At 33.7% G+C, this 22,517-nt stretch overlaps 3 protein-coding genes across 3 annotated transcripts; all 3 read left to right on the top strand.

The window, feature by feature from the left end:
* Positions 1-189: 189 nt before the first annotated feature.
* On the top strand, positions 190-457 carry Tsp_12057 (membrane Fusion Protein YbhG; the record flags this gene model as incomplete). Its single annotated transcript, XM_003372044.1, has 2 exons — positions 190-279; positions 344-457. Coding segments are annotated over 2 exons (204 nt in total), but the record flags the coding sequence as incomplete, so codon positions are not given.
* A 3,952-nt stretch (positions 458-4,409) lies between these two features.
* On the top strand, positions 4,410-10,013 carry Tsp_12058 (histone deacetylase interacting family protein). The gene is made up of 20 exons (XM_003372045.1): positions 4,410-4,684; positions 4,737-4,902; positions 4,970-5,128; positions 5,263-5,598; positions 5,861-5,922; positions 6,016-6,173; positions 6,454-6,545; positions 6,780-6,899; positions 6,975-7,132; positions 7,232-7,312; positions 7,378-7,561; positions 7,634-7,757; positions 7,825-7,963; positions 8,047-8,230; positions 8,316-8,502; positions 8,580-8,755; positions 8,882-9,055; positions 9,139-9,350; positions 9,408-9,669; positions 9,738-10,013. The coding sequence occupies exons 1-20, from the start codon at positions 4,410-4,412 to the stop codon at positions 10,011-10,013; spliced, it is 3,525 nt and encodes a 1,174-aa protein (XP_003372093.1).
* Positions 10,014-11,495: 1,482 nt separating this feature from the next.
* On the top strand, positions 11,496-22,264 carry Tsp_12059 (TPPP family protein C32E8.3). Its single transcript, XM_003372046.1, has 7 exons — positions 11,496-11,552; positions 12,557-12,745; positions 13,656-13,726; positions 14,042-14,267; positions 16,684-17,003; positions 21,672-21,831; positions 22,024-22,264. Exons 5-7 carry the CDS (start codon positions 16,780-16,782, stop codon positions 22,216-22,218), a joined length of 579 nt encoding a protein of 192 aa, XP_003372094.1. The 5' UTR covers positions 11,496-11,552; positions 12,557-12,745; positions 13,656-13,726; positions 14,042-14,267; positions 16,684-16,779; the 3' UTR covers positions 22,219-22,264.
* The last annotated feature ends 253 nt before the right edge of the window (positions 22,265-22,517 follow it).

Here is a 22,517-nt window from a genome sequence, read left to right on the forward strand (position 1 = left end):
CTGCAGTATATTCACGAACACTGTATTCCAGAAACTGACAAGTTATTACAAGAGGCATGTTTCTACAGGAAAAAACTTTTACGTGAATATGAGCAGGTTATGACTACAGTGTATAATGATAGAATTAAATTATTGGTAGGGTAGAAACTGCGGAAATGCATTTATGAATATATTTTTGTATTTTTTCAGACCGAACCTCAAACCATTCTGCATGCACAGACGTTGAAAAATGTTCAAGGTATTAAAGACCAAATGATGCAATTGGAAACAAATTACACAGTAAAACACCTATAATTGCGTTTGTTTACAATTTAATTATAGCGTAACACGAAGTTTATTATAGGATGAAATGATAATAAAAGCAAAAGAACAAATTGTGGAAGCTGCTAGAGCGAAAGATATGGTCAGCCGTTTTCGTCTCTATGAAAAGAAAATATCAAATGAAGATATACTATGAATCTGAATTACAAAATACATTTTTTAAACTGGACAAATTTGGATTTTTTGTGAACAGTTTCTTCTTGATATATTTTTATATTTATTTCAATTATGCTTCATTTTTGATGGAAAACTATAAATTTATATCAAATAATAAAAATGCTGATTTCAGATAATTTATTTTCATCCATTACATATTAAGATATAATTATTTGAGAGTGTTTAATTAAACTGATGTAACTGATATTCCGAAAAGAAATATTTCCTTTACGATTTTCTCTATGAATTATGTACATTTTTCATAATTTAGCTTTGAATTTATTATAAGTATTAGTTGAATTGAAAATCGAATATTCATCATCACTTTTTATTACAGGTTTATTTTCAGCCTCATAATCATGCAGTATATTTTGAACTTTTGAAGTTTAGGCTATTGAATTTGTGTCCGGGTTTTTTAAGTTGGAAGTTGTTTAAAGTTACTATTATTGGGCTTAAAATTTATTTCAATTCAGTTTTGTCTGTTGTTCTGTGGTGCGCTGCCGCATTGTTGAACTTTTGTTGGTGACATTCAATAACTTATTGCTAGATAACGGAAAATAGAATTTCATTGCTTTCTTTTAGAAATGGAATCGACGAACGTTTTTTATGATGATTTTTTTCGTGCTTTTTGTATTTTTGTTGTTGTTATTGGCTTAGTGGCAGCGCTTGGTATGCTACTGTCCTGCAGTATTGTAAGAAGTATGAAGCGCTTGAACGGGAAAGACGAAGCAGCAGTGAATGGGGATGCTTAATGTGAATATTGGTTTCCCACAGAGCATTCCAATTCCATGGAATTATCAGCTGGTTTTGTTCATTATGTTCCAAGTGATGCATCTGTGTTCACTTCTGAATATCAGACAAGATTTTCTTCTGCTACCACTGGAGTTGGAGTAAATATTGAAGTAGATGGTGAATTTTTGGAGTAATCTGGCATAGATTGTTTTTTATATAATTAATTGATGTCCTGTTTTCTATTCATCTTATTGATTCTGGTTCTTCCCTTGCCTGTTTTTTGTTTTGCATTTTATTTCTGTTATCTTAATTACTTTTTCTGAAATTGCTATTTGTATTCCTTAGTATTTGATTTCTTTTATTTCGCATTATATACTGTTTTCTTCCGAAAGCATTTATTTTGTTTCGAAAATGATTTTAGAATTCGCCTTTTGACAAGCTTATTTACCTATTTTATCCAGTTGTCTGTTTGCTTTGTTCGGTTTTGAATGTGTTATTTTGTGCTGTTTTGAATTTGTATTTTAAAAGGTTGTTACTAAATTCTCTGTTTTTAAAATAATACATTGTTATTTGAAATGTTTTTTATTTAATTTATGATTCGTTGCGTTGCGTTTCTTTGGTATTTTCAGACATTTTATTATCCTTTTACTTTTATAGGTTTCTGTTTTTATTGTAACTGAAGCGATTTCATGGATATTTATGTGAAATAAAAAAAGAATAATAGTAACAGTGGATGATTTTAAAGCTGTCAATATTATTTTTCTTGACTTACCTTTATTAAATTCTTCGTGCATATTGATTATTACAAATTCAATTTGAGTTCTGCGTTATATGTGAATGCTTATAAACACCATCAAGTTTTTTACTGCCAATTATCTTAATTTATGCTAACTGTTGCTAAATTGTATTTTTATGACAGAAGCGTGTTATGACAGTTTGGTTGTTGTCATTCTTATCGTGTAACTTCTTATAAATTAGTTTTTCGTTTGTGACTACTTTTAACTGCATTATTCATGTCGATGTCTTTTACATATTATGTATTACCCCACCCATTTATAGTAATAATTTGACAAATAAATAACAGTACCAACATTTCAATTAGCCTTTATTCATAAATTACATGATTTTTGATTGTACCTTACGTACTGCAACGTTGTTAATGTATTCCCTACTATAATAAAATGAATTTTTCCTCTTTTCTTAATGATCAAAATATGAAACTAAATTAACATGGGAATAAAAATATAACATTGCTTCCAAAAATAGTACTTTCTCCGAATAATTTAAGCTTAAATTGACCATATTCTTGATAGAAAACAATGTTATTCCTTAGCTGATAGATTATTCTTTATTTGCTTTATAAAATTAAGCAACTCGTAAATTCGATTTTCTTTAAATATTGCTTTAATGTTTTGAAAAACAGATTCTTAAAATTTGTTTCATTAAAGTTAAGAAAAAGCAGGTAATATGTACTGTACAAAAATGTAAAGTAAGTATTTGGAAAATTATTAGTATATTTTTTATGTAACAAAATATGTAATAATAAAAATAATATTTATTTTATCATATATGTTACTATTATTTAAATTCTTATTATAACATTTCTTACTGTAGATATTTCTATTTTTGTTTGGGGATATAGTGGAGATTGCGTTTTATTCATAAATATAAAAACTTCCGTTCATGAATATTTTTGATGCATTTATTTTGGCAGTAGTTTTTACTAAGAAATAAATGCACTCAGTTTACATTAAAATTTTTTCTGAAATTCTGAAAAATATTTCAAAAGGAGAAGCCTTTATTGTTATTTATGTTATAATGCACAGATTTATAGTAAATTGTTTTAAATTTAATTGTTCAATTATCCCAAAGTATGAAGATTACTGTATCCTACATGGATATTATATTCTTGAACTTGATGATCTACATGTTGGTACGGTCTTTTTGAGTATGCAATTTATTTCTAGTAAAGTGTTGGATCGGTGATATTTTTGGGTAAGGTTATAAGAAAAGCTTTTAATTTGTTAACTTATGTCTGTGTACTAGCAATTTTGCCGTATTAAGAATTCAGTATTCATGAGTATGTGTTTTATAATTTTTCTGTAAGAGTATTTTGTCTGAAAAATTTTCTAGAGTGTTGTTTTTGTTTTGAAGCATTTCATTGTACTATATTTAATGTTGAGTGCATGAAACTTAAATTCCGTTTGTAAAATGTTGAATAGAGATGTTTTTTGATTACGATTTTTTATATGTTCACAGTGAAATTTTAGTACACTGTGGCTGTTTTTTGGTTTTCCGTTGAATTACGATTGCAATGGATCAAACTTCTAGAAGTTCTCAATCTATAACCACAGTTTCGTCGTCAGTTGGGTAACGCATGATTATTTCTATTTTTGTCTGAAAAATTAATTGCTGAAATTTAGTATCCCACATCCTATTTATGTTAGCGCAAACCGTAGTTCATCTTATCAGCCTACATTTCACCCAACAATTCGCCAAATGCCGATATCTAGACCAACCTTTCCATCAACCATATCTGTAGGAAGTTCGTCCCTTAGATCGCAAATGCCTGCATCAAATTATCGTTGGATGTTGAATTCGAGCGTAGCGACTTGGTAATGTATTCTTGTTTTTTACGTTTTGAAAATTTCGACTTTATTCAAGGTCATTAACTTACTTTATCTTACTTTAAAATTGAAGCCACGTTTTTCCATTTATTACGTTTTATTACTTGTTTATTGACATTTTATTTTCATGAGATTATTTTTTTATTATTATAAGATTATGTATAGTTTTGTTTACGTTAAAATAACTGTAGGTGATCATTATTATTGCTGAAAAATTACTGTTAGAATGGTTAAACATTTTTGACATTTTTATGTGAAACAGTTCTTAATAGTAAACCACTCAGTAAGTGTTGCATCTTTTTAAAGAGTTATAGCTTTCAAGTTTGATATGTTGGTGGCGAGTTGAATTTTTCAATGATTATTTTATAAATAAATTTAAATGCTGTTGCTGTTTTTACATTTTTCAAAATACATTAAAGTATTACTGACAATTTGAACATTCGAAATCCAGTAGAATATTTGTTACAGTATGCTATACATTAGGTTGCATTCTGTTTTTTTTATTGTTCTTTAATTGTAAATTTGAGTGGATAAATCATATTTCATAAATAATAAGATTTGTGTTATTTATGAATGTATTTTTATGTGTTTTGTGTGACTTTTATATTCGAATTTAATATTTTGAATAGTTCGTCCAGTACACTTATGCCACCGACTGCACCGCTGGTGCCATCTTCATTTTTCAGCGGTTCGCACGTACAGGCACCGAGTTTTGCTTCAAGTTCGAGCAACTCTGTATTGTCTCCGGAAGTGTTGGCATATATAGAGAAGGTTCGCGTGCAATTTATGACAAATCCTTCGGTTTATTTGGAATTTTTGGAAACGTTAGAAGAACAACGAAAGCAAAAGTAAAAAATGAAAATGAAAATGAAAAAAACTTTTAAAAAAGGCTATTTTTAGAATTGACACTCTAACATTTGTAAAGCGGCTACTGAATTTATTTCTCGACTGTCCACATTTAATTGTCAACATGAAAGATTTGTTACCGTCTGGATTTTGGTTAGACGATCGTTCTAACCATGTGCAACTTATGTGGCCTAATGGTCAGATGGTGTCGCTTTCTAAAGTGAAATATTGTTTTCCGTTAGCTGTTTATCATTTTTAATTGAGTAATTTTTTTCCAATATTAACAGTCGGATATAATTGCTGAACGTCAGGCAGCAACGACCAGTCGTCCTCCAATTGTTAGCAGTGACTCGACAGTAGTTTCAAGCGTAATGCAGGCGGCTAAACAGCCGGCTAATCAAGCCGAAGAATTCAACCGGGCGTTGGCTTATGTCAATAAAATCAAGGTTTCTGTGATTTTATTTACTTTTTATTTCATGTAATTCTATGCGCTTTATCGGTAATGATTGTTTCACAGATGCGCTATGCGAACAAGCCGGAAATTTATTCCCAATTTCTGGAAATTTTAAATTCGTACCAGAAATGCGCCCAACAATCTTCGATACAGTCGGCTGTGGAAAGGGCGAAGTTTGAGGAAAAGTTGTACAAAACAGTGACCAATCTGTTTTCCCACGATGCGGACTTGCTGTCTGAGTTTACTCGATTTTTGCCCACCGCTTCTTCTATTGTTTTGCAAAATTCTCGTTGCGTCAGCGCCGCAATGACCCATTCAAGAGTCGATACCCCGTTGAGATCCGTAACGGCCATCAAAACTGCCACAAGCGCCATTTCTAAACCATCCTCTGTTATGAATATTGGACCTGGCACATCGACCAAAAGTCAGATGATAAATTTTACACTGAAAAATATCCCCAAAGTATGCAAATTATACGTATTATATATTATGGATTCAGGTTAATTAATTTATTTGAATTAGAAGAAAATGAAAGCTGACCCTATTTTTATACCGGAAAGTTCAACGAGCGCTCTCACAGAAGAAGATTTTATAGAAAAAGTTTGTCCCAATTGTTAATTAATTGTGATTTTTATTTATTTATTTATTTATTTATTTATTTTTACAGTTGAATGATATATCTGATGGACTGAAAACTCATCGTCATTTTATTCATTTTATCCAGTCGCTTTCTGAAAATAAGCTGAAAGCTGCATTTTTGCTCGAAAGTGTGCAAGTACAATATCAGTGAGTTGCACAGCACATTTCAAAGTCGATTGTTTTACTATTTTTCTGTGTTTTAATGAAAATTATCTTCTCTGCTAATTTGTTTTCTTTTAGTCAAACTGTTATGGGCGAATGGATCGAACGCGCTTTGAAGACTATAAAATGCAACACGTTCCAATGGAATTTAGAGTATAAAAATCTGTGGAAACAGAAGAATCTTCGTGATATTGGTTTGCATTGTTTATTTGTTTTTTTTATTCTTAAACTAATTTGTAAGTGTATAATATTCAATTTTATTATCAGCATTATCATCCTGGTGGTTTATTGTGGTGGGATTTAAAAGCTAGCAGCTGTGTTTTTATTCACGTTGACTGAAGTTTTTATTCATCCGTTTTGTTGTTCACTTCAAATTTTACTTTCAAAATAATCTGTCATTTTGGAAGAAATGTATTTAGCTTGTTAAAGAAAAAAATTTATTTAATAATAAAAAATCTGTTTGCTAAAATGGAATTCAATTAAACTGTTCACTAATGAATGATATGTTATTAGCAGATGTATTTCAAACGGAACGTCAGAGAAGTATGTGCATGTCTTTAGTTTATCGTATATTAATATTCACAGAGTGTAATATTCCTTTTCTAGTTGTACAATGTTGATTTGAAATGTAATTGTTTGAAGTGTTAAAAAATATTTTTGAATGTTTGTATTTTTAGAGTTGGCAGAGTTGCAGTATTTGGGTGGCTCTTATTATTTATTGTCCGATGAATATCGTAATAGGCCAAGAAGTGGAAATTATATCGCTGACAGGGTTTGTGATTTTGTTATAATATATTCGGATTGTGCGATTTTATTTGTAATTATTCTTCATTTTGTGGCAGGTGCTTAATTATGATTGCTTTGTGGTAGCGATGATGTCGACCGAAGAGCAGTTGTACATGTCTATAAAAAAGACCGCAGCTGAAGAAGCGATGTTTGACGTGGAAGATGATCGTTATGAGGTATAGGCAGTGATTTTTTGTTTTTTTTCACTGCACAATATGTGATGAATGTTTTTTTGTGTTTGATGGTTTTAGTTGGACGCGATTATCAGTATCAATCGGTCGGTTATTGACTCGTTGACTGAAATTCAAGGCAGGCTTGAAAGAATGACCAAGGAAGAGATGAAATCTTTTCGCCTCGACGATCGCCTTGGAACAAACTCAGTCAGCGTACCGGCTCGTGCATTGAGACGGTATATTACTGTATAATTTTACAAAAAACAAAAAAAATTTATTCTTCGAATTAAGAAGAAATGAATTTTGTTTGTTTGTTTATTTATTTGCCGTTGCAGCGTTTTTGGGCGTACATATGAAGAGCTGTTCAACGGATTGAAAATGGTTCCTCACGCGGCGGTATCTTTAATTTTGGAAGGGTAAAATGACGCCTGCTGACTGTTTTATTATTCGAATGATTATTGATCAAAGTGGGAAAATTCAGATTACAAGAAAAAGCTACCGAGTGGAGATCGAGACGCGACTTGCTTAGCCACGATTGGCGTGAATCGAACAAAAAGAATTATTGGAAAGCGTTGGACTCGCGCGGCATGACGTTCAGGCAGTGGGATTTGCGCCGCATGCGCACCCGGTCTCTGGTCAACGAGATCGAATCCATCCGTGTGAAAGTGACCATAAATTTTTGAACCAACAAATTGTTCCTTTACTCTCTCTCTCTCTATATATATGTATATATTCAGCGCAAAGAGAAAGGGATTCGCGACGAAGATGCCGGAAGTCAGATATCTCTGTTATATCCAGAATGTAGCATTATCGTTTACGATCCGGGTCGTCTGTTGATGCAACAAGTGAAAAAATTGCAAAGTTGGTCTTCTTCTTCTTCTTCTATTTTTGTTTCAACATTCAATTTTGTGCCTGTTCTCGTATACAGATATTAATTATCGAAACAAGGAACGAATTCGTTTTGTGCTTCAAGTTGTCGTGCCAGTGTTGATGGGTATGCCGCCGGATGACGCGCCGGAATCGAATCATGTATTCTTGGAGTTGGGTAATGGTGTTGCTGAGAAATTGTACGATTGTTTTTTGTTTTTTTTGCACACCGACGCTGTGTTGCAGAAAACACCAAAACTGTAAAAGTGCGAACAAATTCCAGTGGACGACGGGGCAGGGGACGTGGAAGAGGCACCAGTGTCAGGCGATCGATGAAATCGTCCTGCGAAGATGTCGAAGGCAGGGATGCTGTCCACGAGACTGTCGTCCACAATCCCAGCGAAGAGGACGATGATGACGAGAGTTGTTTTTCGAACGTGGCAGCTTATCAATTTCCCATACAGGTGGTAATATCCTGTCCTGCCGTGTGCCGTGTGTCGATGCAAGCAGAATCCCGCTTGCTTATTATTGTATGGTATACTTTCTTTTCAGGGTGACAACACCAGTGCGTTGCTGTTGTCGCAGCCGTGGTATGTCTTTTTCCGGTTGCACAATTTGTTCGCGCATCGTTTGGCGAAATTGTTCGAATATTCGCGGAAATTTGTCTGCAATTGCAACAACAAAAAGTTGAAGCATCTCTTTTGGACACCGAAATTGAAAAAATTTTTCCTCTGCAATTGTAAGTTGGTTGTGTTGTGCGGAAAGAAACCAAGCAACTTTAAAATTTGTATTTTTTTTGTTGTTGGTTTTTTGCAGCAAAACGAATGGTGAATCCAAAGGAAATTTACAACATGGCCCTGGCGTTGATCATACGGTATTTGGAATGCGAATTGGACAGCGACACTTTTGAAGATGAGCTGCGTCATTTGTGCACTACACAAGCGATCGAAATGTACACCGTCGACAAGATGGCTCAAATATTGATTCGTCAAGTATGTGTTGTCTCAAGTGAAATTTTCTATTATTATTATTATTATTATTATTAATGTGAAAATGTTTTTTTTTAATTTCTTTTCAATGGATTCGCATCTGTTATGTTGTTGCACACTATTTTGTAGTTGAATTTGATTGTTGGTGATGCACTTTCTGTCAATTTGCTCAAATTGTATGGAAAATTTCGCGAAAAGCAACAAAATACAACTGATCCTGAAGAACGACAGAAAAATCAAAGAGAATACGAAATAATGGCTATGAGAAGTTCGACCGATCAAAATCTTTACAAAATTACATTCGTCAGTGTTTTTTTTCTTCTTCTTCTTATTTCCATTGGTCTATTTTTATTCTAATTTTCATCCTCTCTTTTCTCCACTTGCAGCATCCAGATAGCCGAGCCATCTGTTTCGATTTGGTTACTCAAGAAAGCTGCAGAATTGCCCAACGAATGAGCTTCCTCATCAAGCCAGAAAGTGCGATAAATCCGCTAAATCCGGTGCTCTCATACTACTTGACCACTTTGACTCCTGCCGAGAAGAGACAAATTCAAGGGTACATATGGAAATTGAACCGAATGCCATTCTTATCGTGCAAGTAAGTGTGTTTGATTGAATTATTTTGAAACACAATTAATTCATTCTCATATTCCAGGAGAATGGAAATTGCGTTGTATTGCGCAAAAGCTGAAGAGTTTCGTTTGGCTTTCGAGGTTGAAGAATGCGATGATTTGGAAGACACCGTTTATGCCGATTTGCACACTGATATCAAATTTCACCCCACATCTACTGCTGAAGAAATTGAAGATGGTATGACAGAAATAGTACCAATTCCTGCGCATCCATATTTCACGTGTTTGTCGAAAACGAAAGACTTTTTGATTTGTCGCAGTAACGAATTTGATATCATTGAAAAAGTGAGCATTTTTTGGTTGTTGTTGTTGTTCATCATTTGTTAATTTAAATTTTATCCATCCGTATTCAGTGTGCATCTATGCAGCGTTCTTTTTTTGAAATTCGTCGAGCTTGGAATAGTCGGGAAAACGTGATCGAATCTGATGACGCCTTGGCTGCCAGTATTGAGAAATCGCGCATTGACGATTTGTTTTTTGGCAAAGGCAGAGATCGCTTTGCGCAGAATGGTACTTATAAATTCATCGTACCCGTGAATTTTCGACCGCCCACTAATCAACTGGTGTTATACAGCGACGTTCATCCCTCCAAAATGGACAATTTTGCATTACCTAATGACATTTTTTAATAATTCATCCGCGTCGGTATTTATCGTTTTTCTTGTACATTGTCAATCGTATTCCGTCCATTTCTATCAGCACTTGCCATCAACAGAGCATCCATTACTTACTTACTTACACGCACATACACACACACACATACATGCATGCAGTTTTATATTTTGCACAACTCTTTACCATTTTTATTATCAATATACTTGCACTGTCGTTACATTTGAAATTTTCACATACATAATGCAACAAATCAAGTAAGTTAAAGTATCTCTTTATTATTACATTACTATCATATACTGTAATATTATCATTATTACTGCTGCTGTGTTTTTACTTGATCAGATTGATATTGCTGATATGAAAAATTGTTTTGAGTAGGTTTAAAGTAAAGTGTTTAAAGTCAGCCACACTGGTGGTTGGCTGAACAAATTGTTTCATTTCTTATTTTTTACAAATTTATATTTGATGTTATCGTATTTATTTTTACAGAATGTAGAAATGATATATATTACCATCTATAGCCTTGAAAAAAAGTGTTACCATTAAGCACAAGATGCATGCGGTGAAGTGTTGTCCCGCTGATCAATAAATACCGTAACATTCGATGAACCAGAAAGCCGAAGCGATTTTGTGCGATTAGTTAGTCAGTTGACTGAGAATTTATTTCTCTCCGATCTGATGATTCATTTCTATTCTGTAAAATGTGTATGACTTGATTGTACTTCAACCTGTCAGTGTATAGTATAAGTAAGTGTGATATTTTTCTTCTCTCTGTAATAAATTGCTACTGCATTGCTGTGATTATTAAAGTTAAGGAAATGACCTTTTCACGCTCAACCAACCGCGACTGTTGGAAGCTTCAGTAAATTGAAAAATTGCTGCAGTGATCTTAATCAGATTTGATCAATTTCAAGAAGAACGTTGTACATTTTGTCGTTGATGAGTGGTTGATATAAATTTCAGTTAGCCGATCGTTTGTTTGGTCCATTTTCACAGGTATGATGGGAAAAGCCTGAATGAACTGAATTGTTGTGAAATATTCAAATAAGTAAATAAACAAACAAAACAACTCGCACTGTGTTGCAGCGTCGTAGAAGCGGAAGTTGTTTTTTGTTTTTCCTTTTTTAATCATTGAAGAGAATTGTTCGTCTAAAAGCGAAATTGCAACAATTGAATCGGCTAATTTTTAATTGCTTGGTTGTGTGAATGTTATAATTATGGAAGTGTTTTTTAACATTTATGACGCAATTGTATGGACATTTTTATCTTATAGAAACACAGAATCGAAAACATAGATAGCAAAACAAACAACTGAAATATGGAACGGAGAAAAATTATTTTCAAGTATATTGTAAAAATATAATTATGCAAGTTAATTTAAAAGTACTGTAATATACAGTATAATAATTGCCAAATCACCGATAAGAAAGTTGCAAAGTAAGAGACCAATCAGAGAAAAGCAAATGTTGTACCCGTAGTTAATTTCATTTGAGTGATTTTGTGTGAAGTATAGATCGCGTAGCAAAAGTACAAGTGAACCAAATTGCATCCAGGTAAAAATTTCAATGATGAAACATACTTTCCTCATGTTTTGCATGAACGATTCTATATCTAAGCAATTTATTTAAGCATTACATTTGAATTGTAACAACAATTAAAAAAGCAAGACAAAATTTCCAATTATGTATATATAGTTCAACCGTGTGTTGTGTCAAATAATGAAATTTCAATTTGTTATTAAACTCCGGCGTCTAGACATAACTGTAGAATATGTTCCATTTTTCAATTTGCACTTGCTTTTTGCATTGAATTTCATTGTTAACAGAACAGGTCGAATATCTCTAAGCGATCAGTGTTTCTATTATGCAAAATATTGTTTTTCATACAGGATGTTATTTAACTTTACTATCACATTATATTATTTTTCAATTTTGCATCATCCGAGACACCAGGTAAATTAAACTTCTTATGTATCTAATTTCGTCGCAGTTATCGCACAGTTAGTGTGCTTATATTTTGGTGAAAAGCTTTCTGCGATGAGTTCCATTTATGTAGGGCATTTTTGAATTTTCAAATCTTAAATTCAGATATGCGGAGGCGTATTTTGACAAAGTCATTATTTTGTTTTCTATCAGATAGTTTATATTTTGACTGAATTTCAAATGTCAAGGTCATTTCTGAATTTTCAAATTGCTGCCAGTAGTTTAATTTGTCACTCTATTTGAATTGTTTCTTCAAATCATTACTTTTTCTGTCTTCTTACAAGTGAACATTTCATATAAAATGAATTAAATAGCATTTTATTTCTTGTATTTATATTACTTGTAGTATTTAAAATACGCTTAGTTATAAAGATGAAATTAGTGGTTCCGCAATGAGAGGTGTTTTTATGTTTTGCATGGCTACAATTAAATTTTTTCTCAAACAAAGTGCATTAGTTAAGTAAATAAAGCGCAATGAAAAATGTGCACTAGTGATATTTATCAGCATAAATGAATAGAATAAAAATTTGCATACGAGGTCGTTTGCTTTATTGACATAATGGAAATAATTTTAGTTTGACACCGTCCGCGGATGGAAGCACTGCGCTTTTGATTGGAAAATTAACTGAAGACCAATATTGAAGCCAAACATTAGATTTGCTTTCTATTCATTATTATTTTTTGGAATAATTTCTAAAAAATAATTTTTCAATGAACATCCAAAGACAATGAACATTAACGATGAGAAGATGACGAATTTAGCAGTAAGTGGCAGCTTTTTCATTTTTAAGTTTTAATTAGTTACCAATACAATTGAGAATCGATATTAAGCATAATTTCTAAACATATTGTATGAAGAATTCTCAAAATCAGATAATAGGTGACATAATAAACGCCAAATTTCCGTACAATTAAGATTCATTAAATACACCTTGTACGCATTGTTTATCTATTATTAAAATATGGTCTTTCGAAAATCACCTTTGCAATAGCTATCATGTACTTTCAATTGACCATAAGCGAGCTTTTGCTCGAAAATTGTTCACTTAAAATTAGCTTCATTTGAGCTAGTTGGGTTTCCGACTTAAGAAAATTTTCAGACACACGTAGGTGTGTTTTGTCTAAGTGAATTTTGTTTTGTTATGGCCTTTTCGTCAGATAGTTTATATTTTGACTGAATTGTAAACGTCAAGGTCATTTTTGAATTTTCAAATATAGTCGTTTCCTTATTTGTAAAATTGAACAGTACGTTTCTCCTCTTGATTGCGGCATAGGTTAGAATTGATCTTCAGCAAGAAGTTCCAATGCACTAAAAACCGGTTTCCAACGCTGCATTATGCAAATAACGATCGCCATAAAAGGTGCCTTATCGTCAGTAAGGGTGCGTTTGTTTGTTTAACTTATGTGGCAAATTAAGTAGGGTCGTGAAACGTTTTCTGAATTTATTGTGGCTTTAAATAATTGCTGAAGTCCATTTTCAATTGCTGAAAAGTAATTTGCTTTTCTACTTGTGTTACTTTTCATCAATAATTGTGTATACTTATATTTTGTAAATGTTTCCTTTCAATTAAAACCCGGTTTATAATTGTATTTCAAAAATTAGTTCTCAATTTGTTGTAACGTTTACTAAGTAGTGAAGTGGCAACATATTTGATTTAATATCATTTTTTCAAGTATAGAGAATGGAGCAAAGGAAAAAAAAATAAAATGCAGTCGACACGAAGCAGAACAAGAAAAGGTAAAAGGTAAACGCGATTTCTTCTGTGTGCTGATTCTGTGAGACTTACACATATTATCTGTTTATTATTCTACTGCTATCATATAATATAATTTAATATTATCATTATTATTATTACTGCTGTTGTGTTTTCACTTGATCACATTGATATTGCTGATATGAAAAATTGCTTTGAGTAAGTTTAAAGTAAAATGTTTAAAGTCAGCCACAGTGGTGGTTGGCTGAACAAATTGTTTCATTTCTTATTTTTTACAAATTAATATTTGGTGTTATCGTATTTATTTTTACATAATGTAGAAATGATATATATTACCATCTATAGCCTTGAAAAAAAGTGTCACCATTAAGCACAAGATGCATGCGGTGAAGTGTTGTTTCGCTGATCAATAAATACCGTAACATTCGATGAACCAGAAAGCCGAAGCGTTTTTGTGCGACCAGTTAGTCAATTGATCGAGAATTTATTTCTCTCCGATCTGATGATTCATTTCTGTTCTGTAAAATGTGTACGACTTGATTGTACTTCAACTTGTCAGTGTACGGTATAAGTAAGTGTGATATTTTTCTTTTCTCTCTCTCTCTCTCTCTCTCCTTTTAGCCACTGAATTATTTGCATAATTTGTTTCGTTATAAAGTTCAGTAATTGATTGTTCAACTGAGAAGTGTTAGATACTTTCAAGAAGAAGAAAAAAATAATGAAAGTGGCATCGCAGCATTGTCCAATATATATATGTGTGTGTATATGCGTACTGGCATTTTAGTTTCGATTGCAATTGTACTGCAATAAATTACTACTGCATTGCTGTGATTATTAAAGTAAGGAAATGAACTTTTTACGCTCAACCAACCGCGACTATTGGAAGCTTCAGTAAATTGAAAAATTGCTGCAGTGATCTTAATCAGATTTGATCAATTTCAAGAAGAACGTTGTACATTTTGTCGTTGATGAGTGGTTGATATAAATTTCAGTTAGCCGATCGTTTGTTTGGTCCATTTTTACAGGTATGATGGGAAAAGCCTGAATGAACTGAATTGTTGTGAAATATTCAAATAAGTAAATAAACAAACAAAACAGCTCGCACTGTGTTACAGCGTCGTAGAAGCGGAAGTTGTTTTTTGTTTTTGCTTTTTTCATCGTTGAAGAGAATTGTTCCCCCAAAGGTAAAACTGCAACAATTGAATCGGCTAATTTTGGCATAGTTTTTGAAAATATGTATGAGTTGAAATTTTTTGTTAAAATCGATGAAGGCCAATATCATCTATGTGATCAATTGACAAATGTATGCAATGCAAAAGTGTGGTCGTTTTTTTGCTGATGGTTAAATTCTTCTCATAGCTTTGCAAAAAGGGAGGCAATTGGAAAATTATCCGTGCTTTTGTTTGGGAGGCAAAAGCTGCTGCACGGTCGCTGGCATCAGTTGCGTCGGCTGTTGTTAGACGACAATTCTTCTCTTGTGCTCCTGCTTGTGCTTGTACTGCTGCTGCTGCTGCTGCTGCTGTGGAAATCAGCTTATTGGAAACCAGATGTACAACCGATAGTTGAGCATGCCGACGGGCACAAGCTGAGCTGTTCGACCAAATTTTGCATTGTTTGTTGTACAATTTGATCGGTGTGAGTTCCAGTTTTCATGTTGACCAATTCTATGAAAGCCAGTGAGAAGCGAGTAAACAAGCTGAAACACCACCTCCACCACCCCCACCACCGCCACCAACAACAACAACAAAAACAACAATGCCATGCTCTTTATTAATGGGAGGTTTTGGTTCGGTCAGCTGTATGGCTTGGTGTTGGTGTTGTTGTCTCCAAAGAAGTAATGTGCCAGGCAGCACGAAGTGTTGTGGACTTTCATCTCTCGAATGCAGCAACAACAGCTTGGCTTTGTCTGAATAGGATGGAGGAAACGAGACAGTAAAAGAAGCTGAATTTGTATTTGAATGCGAATTAGAAATGAAAATGAATCTGCAATTGGAGACAATTTGGAACAAATTTTCCACACCATCCCCAACTGTGGATTTTGAACGAGAAAGACAAGAAAAATAATAAGAATAAATTGATGGAGGAAATGGAATTTTTTATTTCTATCTTTTCCCCTTCTGAATGTGAAATTCTTTGAATGAGCGGGTGAAAACGTCAACTGTTCAACGCTAGTTTGCCACTGGTATAAATCGATAGGGCAGTTTTTGCTTTTTACGCAATGGTAGAGAAGAACAAGTTGGCGTCAATCTATCTATCTACCTGCCTATCTGTCTGGTTTGGCAGCTTCTTTCTTCACGAAAGTAAACAGGCGCAGCAGGGGGCGTTGCTGGCGTTTGCGATGACATCATCTCCAAGCAACCAGCTTACTTTGTTCGAGTCGACTTTCGCAGTAGTGGGGAAGGGGTGTGGTGGGGTGGGGATGGGGGGGGGGTTTAATGGTGACCACGATGACAACTTTCACCACTGCTTCCACATTGAAAGAGCTTCTTCAGCAGATGAGAAGAATTTCAATTTTAAACTTTTGCTCCCACCACAAGCATGCTAGGCGTAGTTGGCAAGCGTCACGTTGATTGGAAGAAGTGAATACGGACAGAGCCGTTGGTTTTTGTCGCGTGATTACAATTTTTGGTTTGCACGACAGCAGCGCCGCCGAGCGTGCCTCACTTATAAACAATTGATTTGTACGACCTGTTTTGGTGGACATGCCACGCGGCCGCCGGCAGCTTCTCAGCTTCTCTTCGCCCAAGAACTGCTCGACGCAAGCGAACGATTGATCGTCCGACATGTTTACTTCATCCACGTTACTCGATCATATTATATTATTAATTCGTTCACTTTTTTTCTTTTCATTTCTTCCATCTCCACCGAATGGATATAAGTATCTTTTTTCATGCTAATTTCTGCATGGTCAAATTTTGCACACGCGAAAACTGCATTTTCAACACATCGAATGAATTTTATTCGTTTTGTTGTTTGTCTATTTTTAGGAATTTTGTTTTTCTGGGACTTTTCTGTTCCGTATTCCGATTCAGTGTTCTTCTCTGCATTGGAAACATTCCACGAGAATTATTTAGCAGAATAAAATGCCCCAAGAAAGCAAACACTTGTCAGTTGCGGACGTGACATGGCTGAATTGGGATGACGACGAAATGCGACGTCGGTGGGAATTGTTCAGTAAATTTGGCAACCAGGCAGCCGTGGAAATTACAGGAAAAAATTTCGACAAATGGCTCAAAGATGCCGGCGTGCTCGATTTGAAAGCAATCACGACAACCATGACAGGCATTGCTTTTTCCAAAGTTGCAGGGTAGGTGATTTTTCGATTAACAAACAAACAAATTGGCAAACATTTTTCACATCAGGCTTCATTTCTATATTGCAATTTTACATTCACTGTTCATTGCATCTTTTGCATGCTCGGGTGTGTGTGTTGATTTTGATTGCATTTTGATCTTCAGTGATATTTAAGTTTTAAAATTGATCAATTGGCATAGTTTTGAGTGAAAATTATTCCACCTCTCAGTAGCCTTCTTACTACCCTTACCCCTGTTGTCTCCACTCCTTAGCCTTAGCGTTATTCGCTTGCCAGAGAACAAACAGACAGTTGAGAAGCTTTCGATCACGCCTCAGTTTTCTTCGATGCATTTTTCAATCGATCAGACATTTGTTGTCCAATTTCGGTGATCAATCCTTCGGCCGGTGCAAAAAATTTTAATGCAAACATGATCAACCGCAATCCGTTGCATTCACACTTGTTCATCTGCTTGGGGGGGGGGGGGGGGGAATTTTCAGAGATGGCGAAAAAAACCCAATCTACTTGCTGTGTTCAATGAATTCAAATACTTGAACACTTTCAACAAATAATGCCGAGTGAAATTTTGCAAATGTTGATGAATCGATGCGTTGCAAATTCGATTACGCATTAGACCGCCAGGCTTGCTGCACATTAGCTGAGAAAATTTTTTCCATTCTCCAAACGCGCAAATTACTGAACCAAATTTATTCCATTCATTCTTTTTTTTCTATTTGCTCTCAAAAAAGCTATTTTTCAACAACAACAACAACAATCAAACATGCAACAGTTACAATCAGGATGTTGCACAATTGTTGGATGTTGCAATCAATTTACCTAGGAAATTAGTTTAATTTAATTTCATTTTTATTCTAATATGATTTTCATTTTAAGTTTCATTAATTTCATACTTTTCTTTCTCTTCAGCATCGATTGTTTTTGTTTGTGTTCTTTTTGTTCCTATTAGTGTATTTTAATGAAATTTCAAAGCAATTTTGCAATGATTTTCTCATTCTAATCTAAATAAAGAAACTTGTCCACATTGGTTTATCAAGTTCAACAACGCCTCGGGTCAGAATTGCAATCAACGTTCTTCAGCATTATGTGGAAGTTCAAATTGATTTCTTGCTCAGTTCATTTATTACCTATGACAGAAATAGATTAAAATGTTTTCCAAAGAATATGTAAATTTTTCCTTTAAAATTAAATTTCTCTGATTATTTTCAATTTCTGACAATTGTCCGTGTTTGTTTCAAAATGAGTTCCGAATTATCAGAGTTGTTCAGCTTGTGCAGCTAGTCGATGATAAGTTTTCATTTTATAAGCACCAGGAAAGGTTGGTAGAAAAAATTTTTCAATTTGCGCGCGAATGATATGCACATTTAAATTTCCATTTTCTTTGCAGCAGACGATGGCACAGTTTTTGGGTTTGTTTTGATAAAATAAATTTGTTTTTTTTTTCAAAAATTCTTGCAATTCTGTCAATTTGTTCTGGTGCATCTGCGTGCAGTTGGCGAATGGATGAAAACTCTGGAAAATTTTGAAAATTCAATTTGAAACAGCTTCCGTTTTTCATTTTAATTAGTTTTTTCTTTTTCTGTTTGATAAATTTTGCGATATAAAATTTCCATTATGCTGAAATGAATTTTTTTCATTTTATCAGTAAAGATTGGAGGGTAAGAAAAAGTCGATGGAATTGAATTGAATAGAATATATATATCACTTTTCAGTAATCCAATGGAATGCTGAAATGTGATTGAAATAAGCTTAAATGATTACAATTAAATATTGAAAAGTTCTATCAATCAGACAATTGAACAAAATCCATTTCCAAAATATCTCTACTACACAAGCTGTGAGCTGACTGACACTGGGTGAATGAATCACATGCGCACAGCAAATGATGTGGAATGAATGAAAATTGTGGAGCAAACAAAATGAATAAATAATTTTGTTTTTTTTATTTTTAAGTAAAGAAAAAAAATTGTATTTTTCAATTGTACCACACTGCTGCTGCTGCTGCTGCTTTGAATGGGAAAGAAAAAAGTTCAGTTGCTGGTTGTAGCTTTTCTTTGTTGTTCAATAAAGCTACTTTTAGTTGTCAGTAATAGTTTAAGAAATAGATTTCATCTTCACCACTTTGCACAATTGATGTTGTTCGCGTTGTGTGTATTCGCGTCTATTTTCTATGTATATTTAATTGTGCTAATTTATCTGCTTCGATGTCGTTGTCATACGACGACGAAGAAGCAGAAATTGACGGTTGTTCAATCAATAAATAGGAAGAAGACAAGTCCTCTTTGGACGACGACGATGAACAACCACCCTGGACGCTCAACCCGGCAACTCGGAGCTTTGAGCAATTTTATTTCAATTTATGTTTTGCTTTCATTGAATTTCATCATGTTTCTTTTTTTATTGTTCAATTTGGGCAGTCGATTCAAATTGGCTTTAAAATATGCTATTTATTGATCTTTTTTCTTCTAAAATACATTCATTCATTCTTTTGGGTGTGTGTGGTCGAAGAGAATGTGTGATCGATTGAAATCTGTTAAAATCTTTGATTTGGAAGCAACATCATTTTCAATGCTTGCTTTCTAGTACAGATTTTGGAAGGATGCTCTTGTTGTAATGCTTGGGCGACATTTTCTTCTGGCAGGCTATTGTTGTTGGTGAACAACAGACAGTTGCTTTTCCGTTTCTTCAACCAGCTGTTTGATGTTCTGTTTATCGATTTGCTACTTTACTTTTTCCATTCCCCTTCCTGTGTTGATGTTCTCGTATTTTATCAACATCTGCACCGTTTAATGGGCTTGAAACGTCACCAATTGCATCGTCGATCATGCTAGATAGCGTGCTTACGGCTCGTCAGTGTTATCATTATTCCTGTTTACACACACTAGCCATACTGTTCTTCGTCAATTGCCATGCCATCTCTGTTGATGCAGTGTTGAAATTGAGCATCAGCCAGTCACCATATATATATATATATGTCAAACAATAAATTGATACTGGATGCATTAAAAAAGAATTTTCAAAGCAGTTTTCATTTGTCAAAGTTGCAAACTTAACGGTCGTTTTTTCCACGCTCATGTTGCATGGATACTTTTCTGTTTTTTCCCTTTCCCCTTACGCTGGGAAAATTAAATTCTCGATCGATAATGTTTGTAAAGCGTGTTTGCATGCAAATAATAGTATCCACTTTCAGTTTGCAAACCAATTCCATTTGCTCTAAAAAGGAAACCGTTTCAGATTTTTGTTTTGCTTTTTCTAAACGTACAATGGTATTGCGGATCGAAATGTCAAATATATTATTTTATCATATCGATAAATGACAATTTTGTCATTGACAATTATTAGCTTGGGTTGTCGATGTTGTTTTCCTTTCAATATATATATATTCATTGTTCAATTTCTTGATTTCTCATACGATCAAACAGTCATCAATTGTATTGTAACAGCAGTTGCTTCTTCTATTAGCTTATTGCTTTTATTGTACACAGATTTGCTGTTGAAAAGCTAATAAGTTATTTTTTTTCTCATAAAACGTCCTAGAGCGAATAGAAATACATTAATAGCTTTTGAAAGAAGAGTATGAAATTATTTTTACATTTGTGTTGACAGTTATTATATGTTCTGTGACAATTTTATGAGTGATGAATATAATTTTTCCAATGTTATTTATATATGTATAAGTTTTCCTTGTGTGTATAAATAACAAGAAACATTTGCAATGCTGATCTTGTAGATCAGCAGGGAAAGCATACTCTGTTCATTAACGTTTTATCAAATTGAAATGTCATGGTGATCAAATGAGAGCAACAGCAGAAGCTGCGTGGAAAAATCAGAACGGAATTATAGAGTATCAGTTTAGTGCAATTCTTCTTTTCCTCTACTCCTATCTGGCTTGCAGTTATCTTTCAAGTTTAGCATGTTTATGTTGTGTGTGTGAGCATTGCCAAATTCTATTACATTTCTACAATTATCAAACTTGTTTACTTGTTCAGTTAAGAAATACACTTCAATTATTTGAATGGTTTATTGACAGTTAGCATCATTTGCAGGTTATTGTCACCATATGGACAAAATGCTCCATTAATTTTATTAATAACCTTTTTAAACATCTTCCATCAGTAAAGAATATTAGCAATTAACACAATCGCCATATGTGCCTAACTGTTAATAAATGTAAATTTTTTGAGTAGGCTTTATCTTATCATTAAACTAGTAATGCTGGCTGAGCAGTTGAATTCATTTCAGCGGAGATTTATTTGCAAATTGCTTTTGCAAATACAAGAACAAATTTGGCCTAATTGCTGATACGCTGATTGCTTTACTTCGACAACAATCTTACACATCGTTAGCTGTGCATAAAAAGAAGCTTTTAAAAAGTCAAAAAGTATTCGGAGTATGATTATCCGATAAATATCAGACACACAACGAACATATTATTTTAACTTAATGAGCTTGATTTTTAAATATAGATTGCAGATGATAAGCTTGTTTCATGTTATGAGCATTTGCAAAATGTACGCTGTACTTGTTAATCAAATGTTGCGATAAATTATTAGTTTTAAGTGAATCCAACTCTTTTTTGTGATTTTTCAGAATTTTTTTCGGCTTTTCATGAGCAGCTGTTGTATTCGGTTATATTGTCAAACTTGATACTGAATAATCTTTTAGGCCAAAGCGTAAAACCTTGAACTATAAAGAAAGCAAAGAAGTTCTTGTAAAAGTTGCTGAAGATCGAGCTTCGAAAACCCACAAAAATGTACAAGATGAATTGGACTCCATCTGCAAACGACTGACGGCTTTGGAAGGACCTTCTATCAACAGCACAACAGTAAGCGATATGTTTTGGTCTGTTGTAGTTATGCGCGCTTCTATATGGAACTTTTTAAATCAATTGTTTGCAATTTATGAGTGACATGTTTCATTCAATTGTTCAAGTATTTTAATTATATTATATTATATTTTATAAATAGATGATTTCTAATTTTAAATGGCATGCTTTTGATTAATGTTTATTTTTTAGAAAACAGTGCATCAAGACGTCATTGATCGCCTTACTGACGTTACAAAGTACACCGGATCACACAAAGAACGTTTCGATGCTGAAACAGGAAAAGGAAAAGGTAAAGCCGGCCGAGAGGATTTAGTCGACAATTCGGGATACGTTGGCAGTTATAAAAACAGAGGAACTTATGATAAAACTCACAAGAAGAATTAATGCCTCCTTGCATGCATACAACGTTTGCACCACGCACGTTTGACAGATAATTCATTGCATTTCTTGTTTTTCTTAGTGAGAAATTATTAACTATTTTGTGCACCGATTTTCATTGAAAATCACCTGTCAGTTTTGCAATGGTTCTTGCAAATTGCATTCTGTTCCCTTGTACTGCTATTCTGTAACAGCGTAACAGTATTGTGCCTCCTATTACTTTGTAATATATTTGTGGTAAGAAAAGCCCAGCAACCAGTGAAAATATTGACATTATAGAGCTGTTTGCAACCTGTTAAAAATGT

This window comes from Trichinella spiralis, assembly GCF_000181795.1.
Source record: "Trichinella spiralis strain ISS 195 chromosome Unknown Scfld9, whole genome shotgun sequence".
NCBI lineage: Eukaryota > Metazoa > Nematoda > Enoplea > Trichinellida > Trichinellidae > Trichinella > Trichinella spiralis.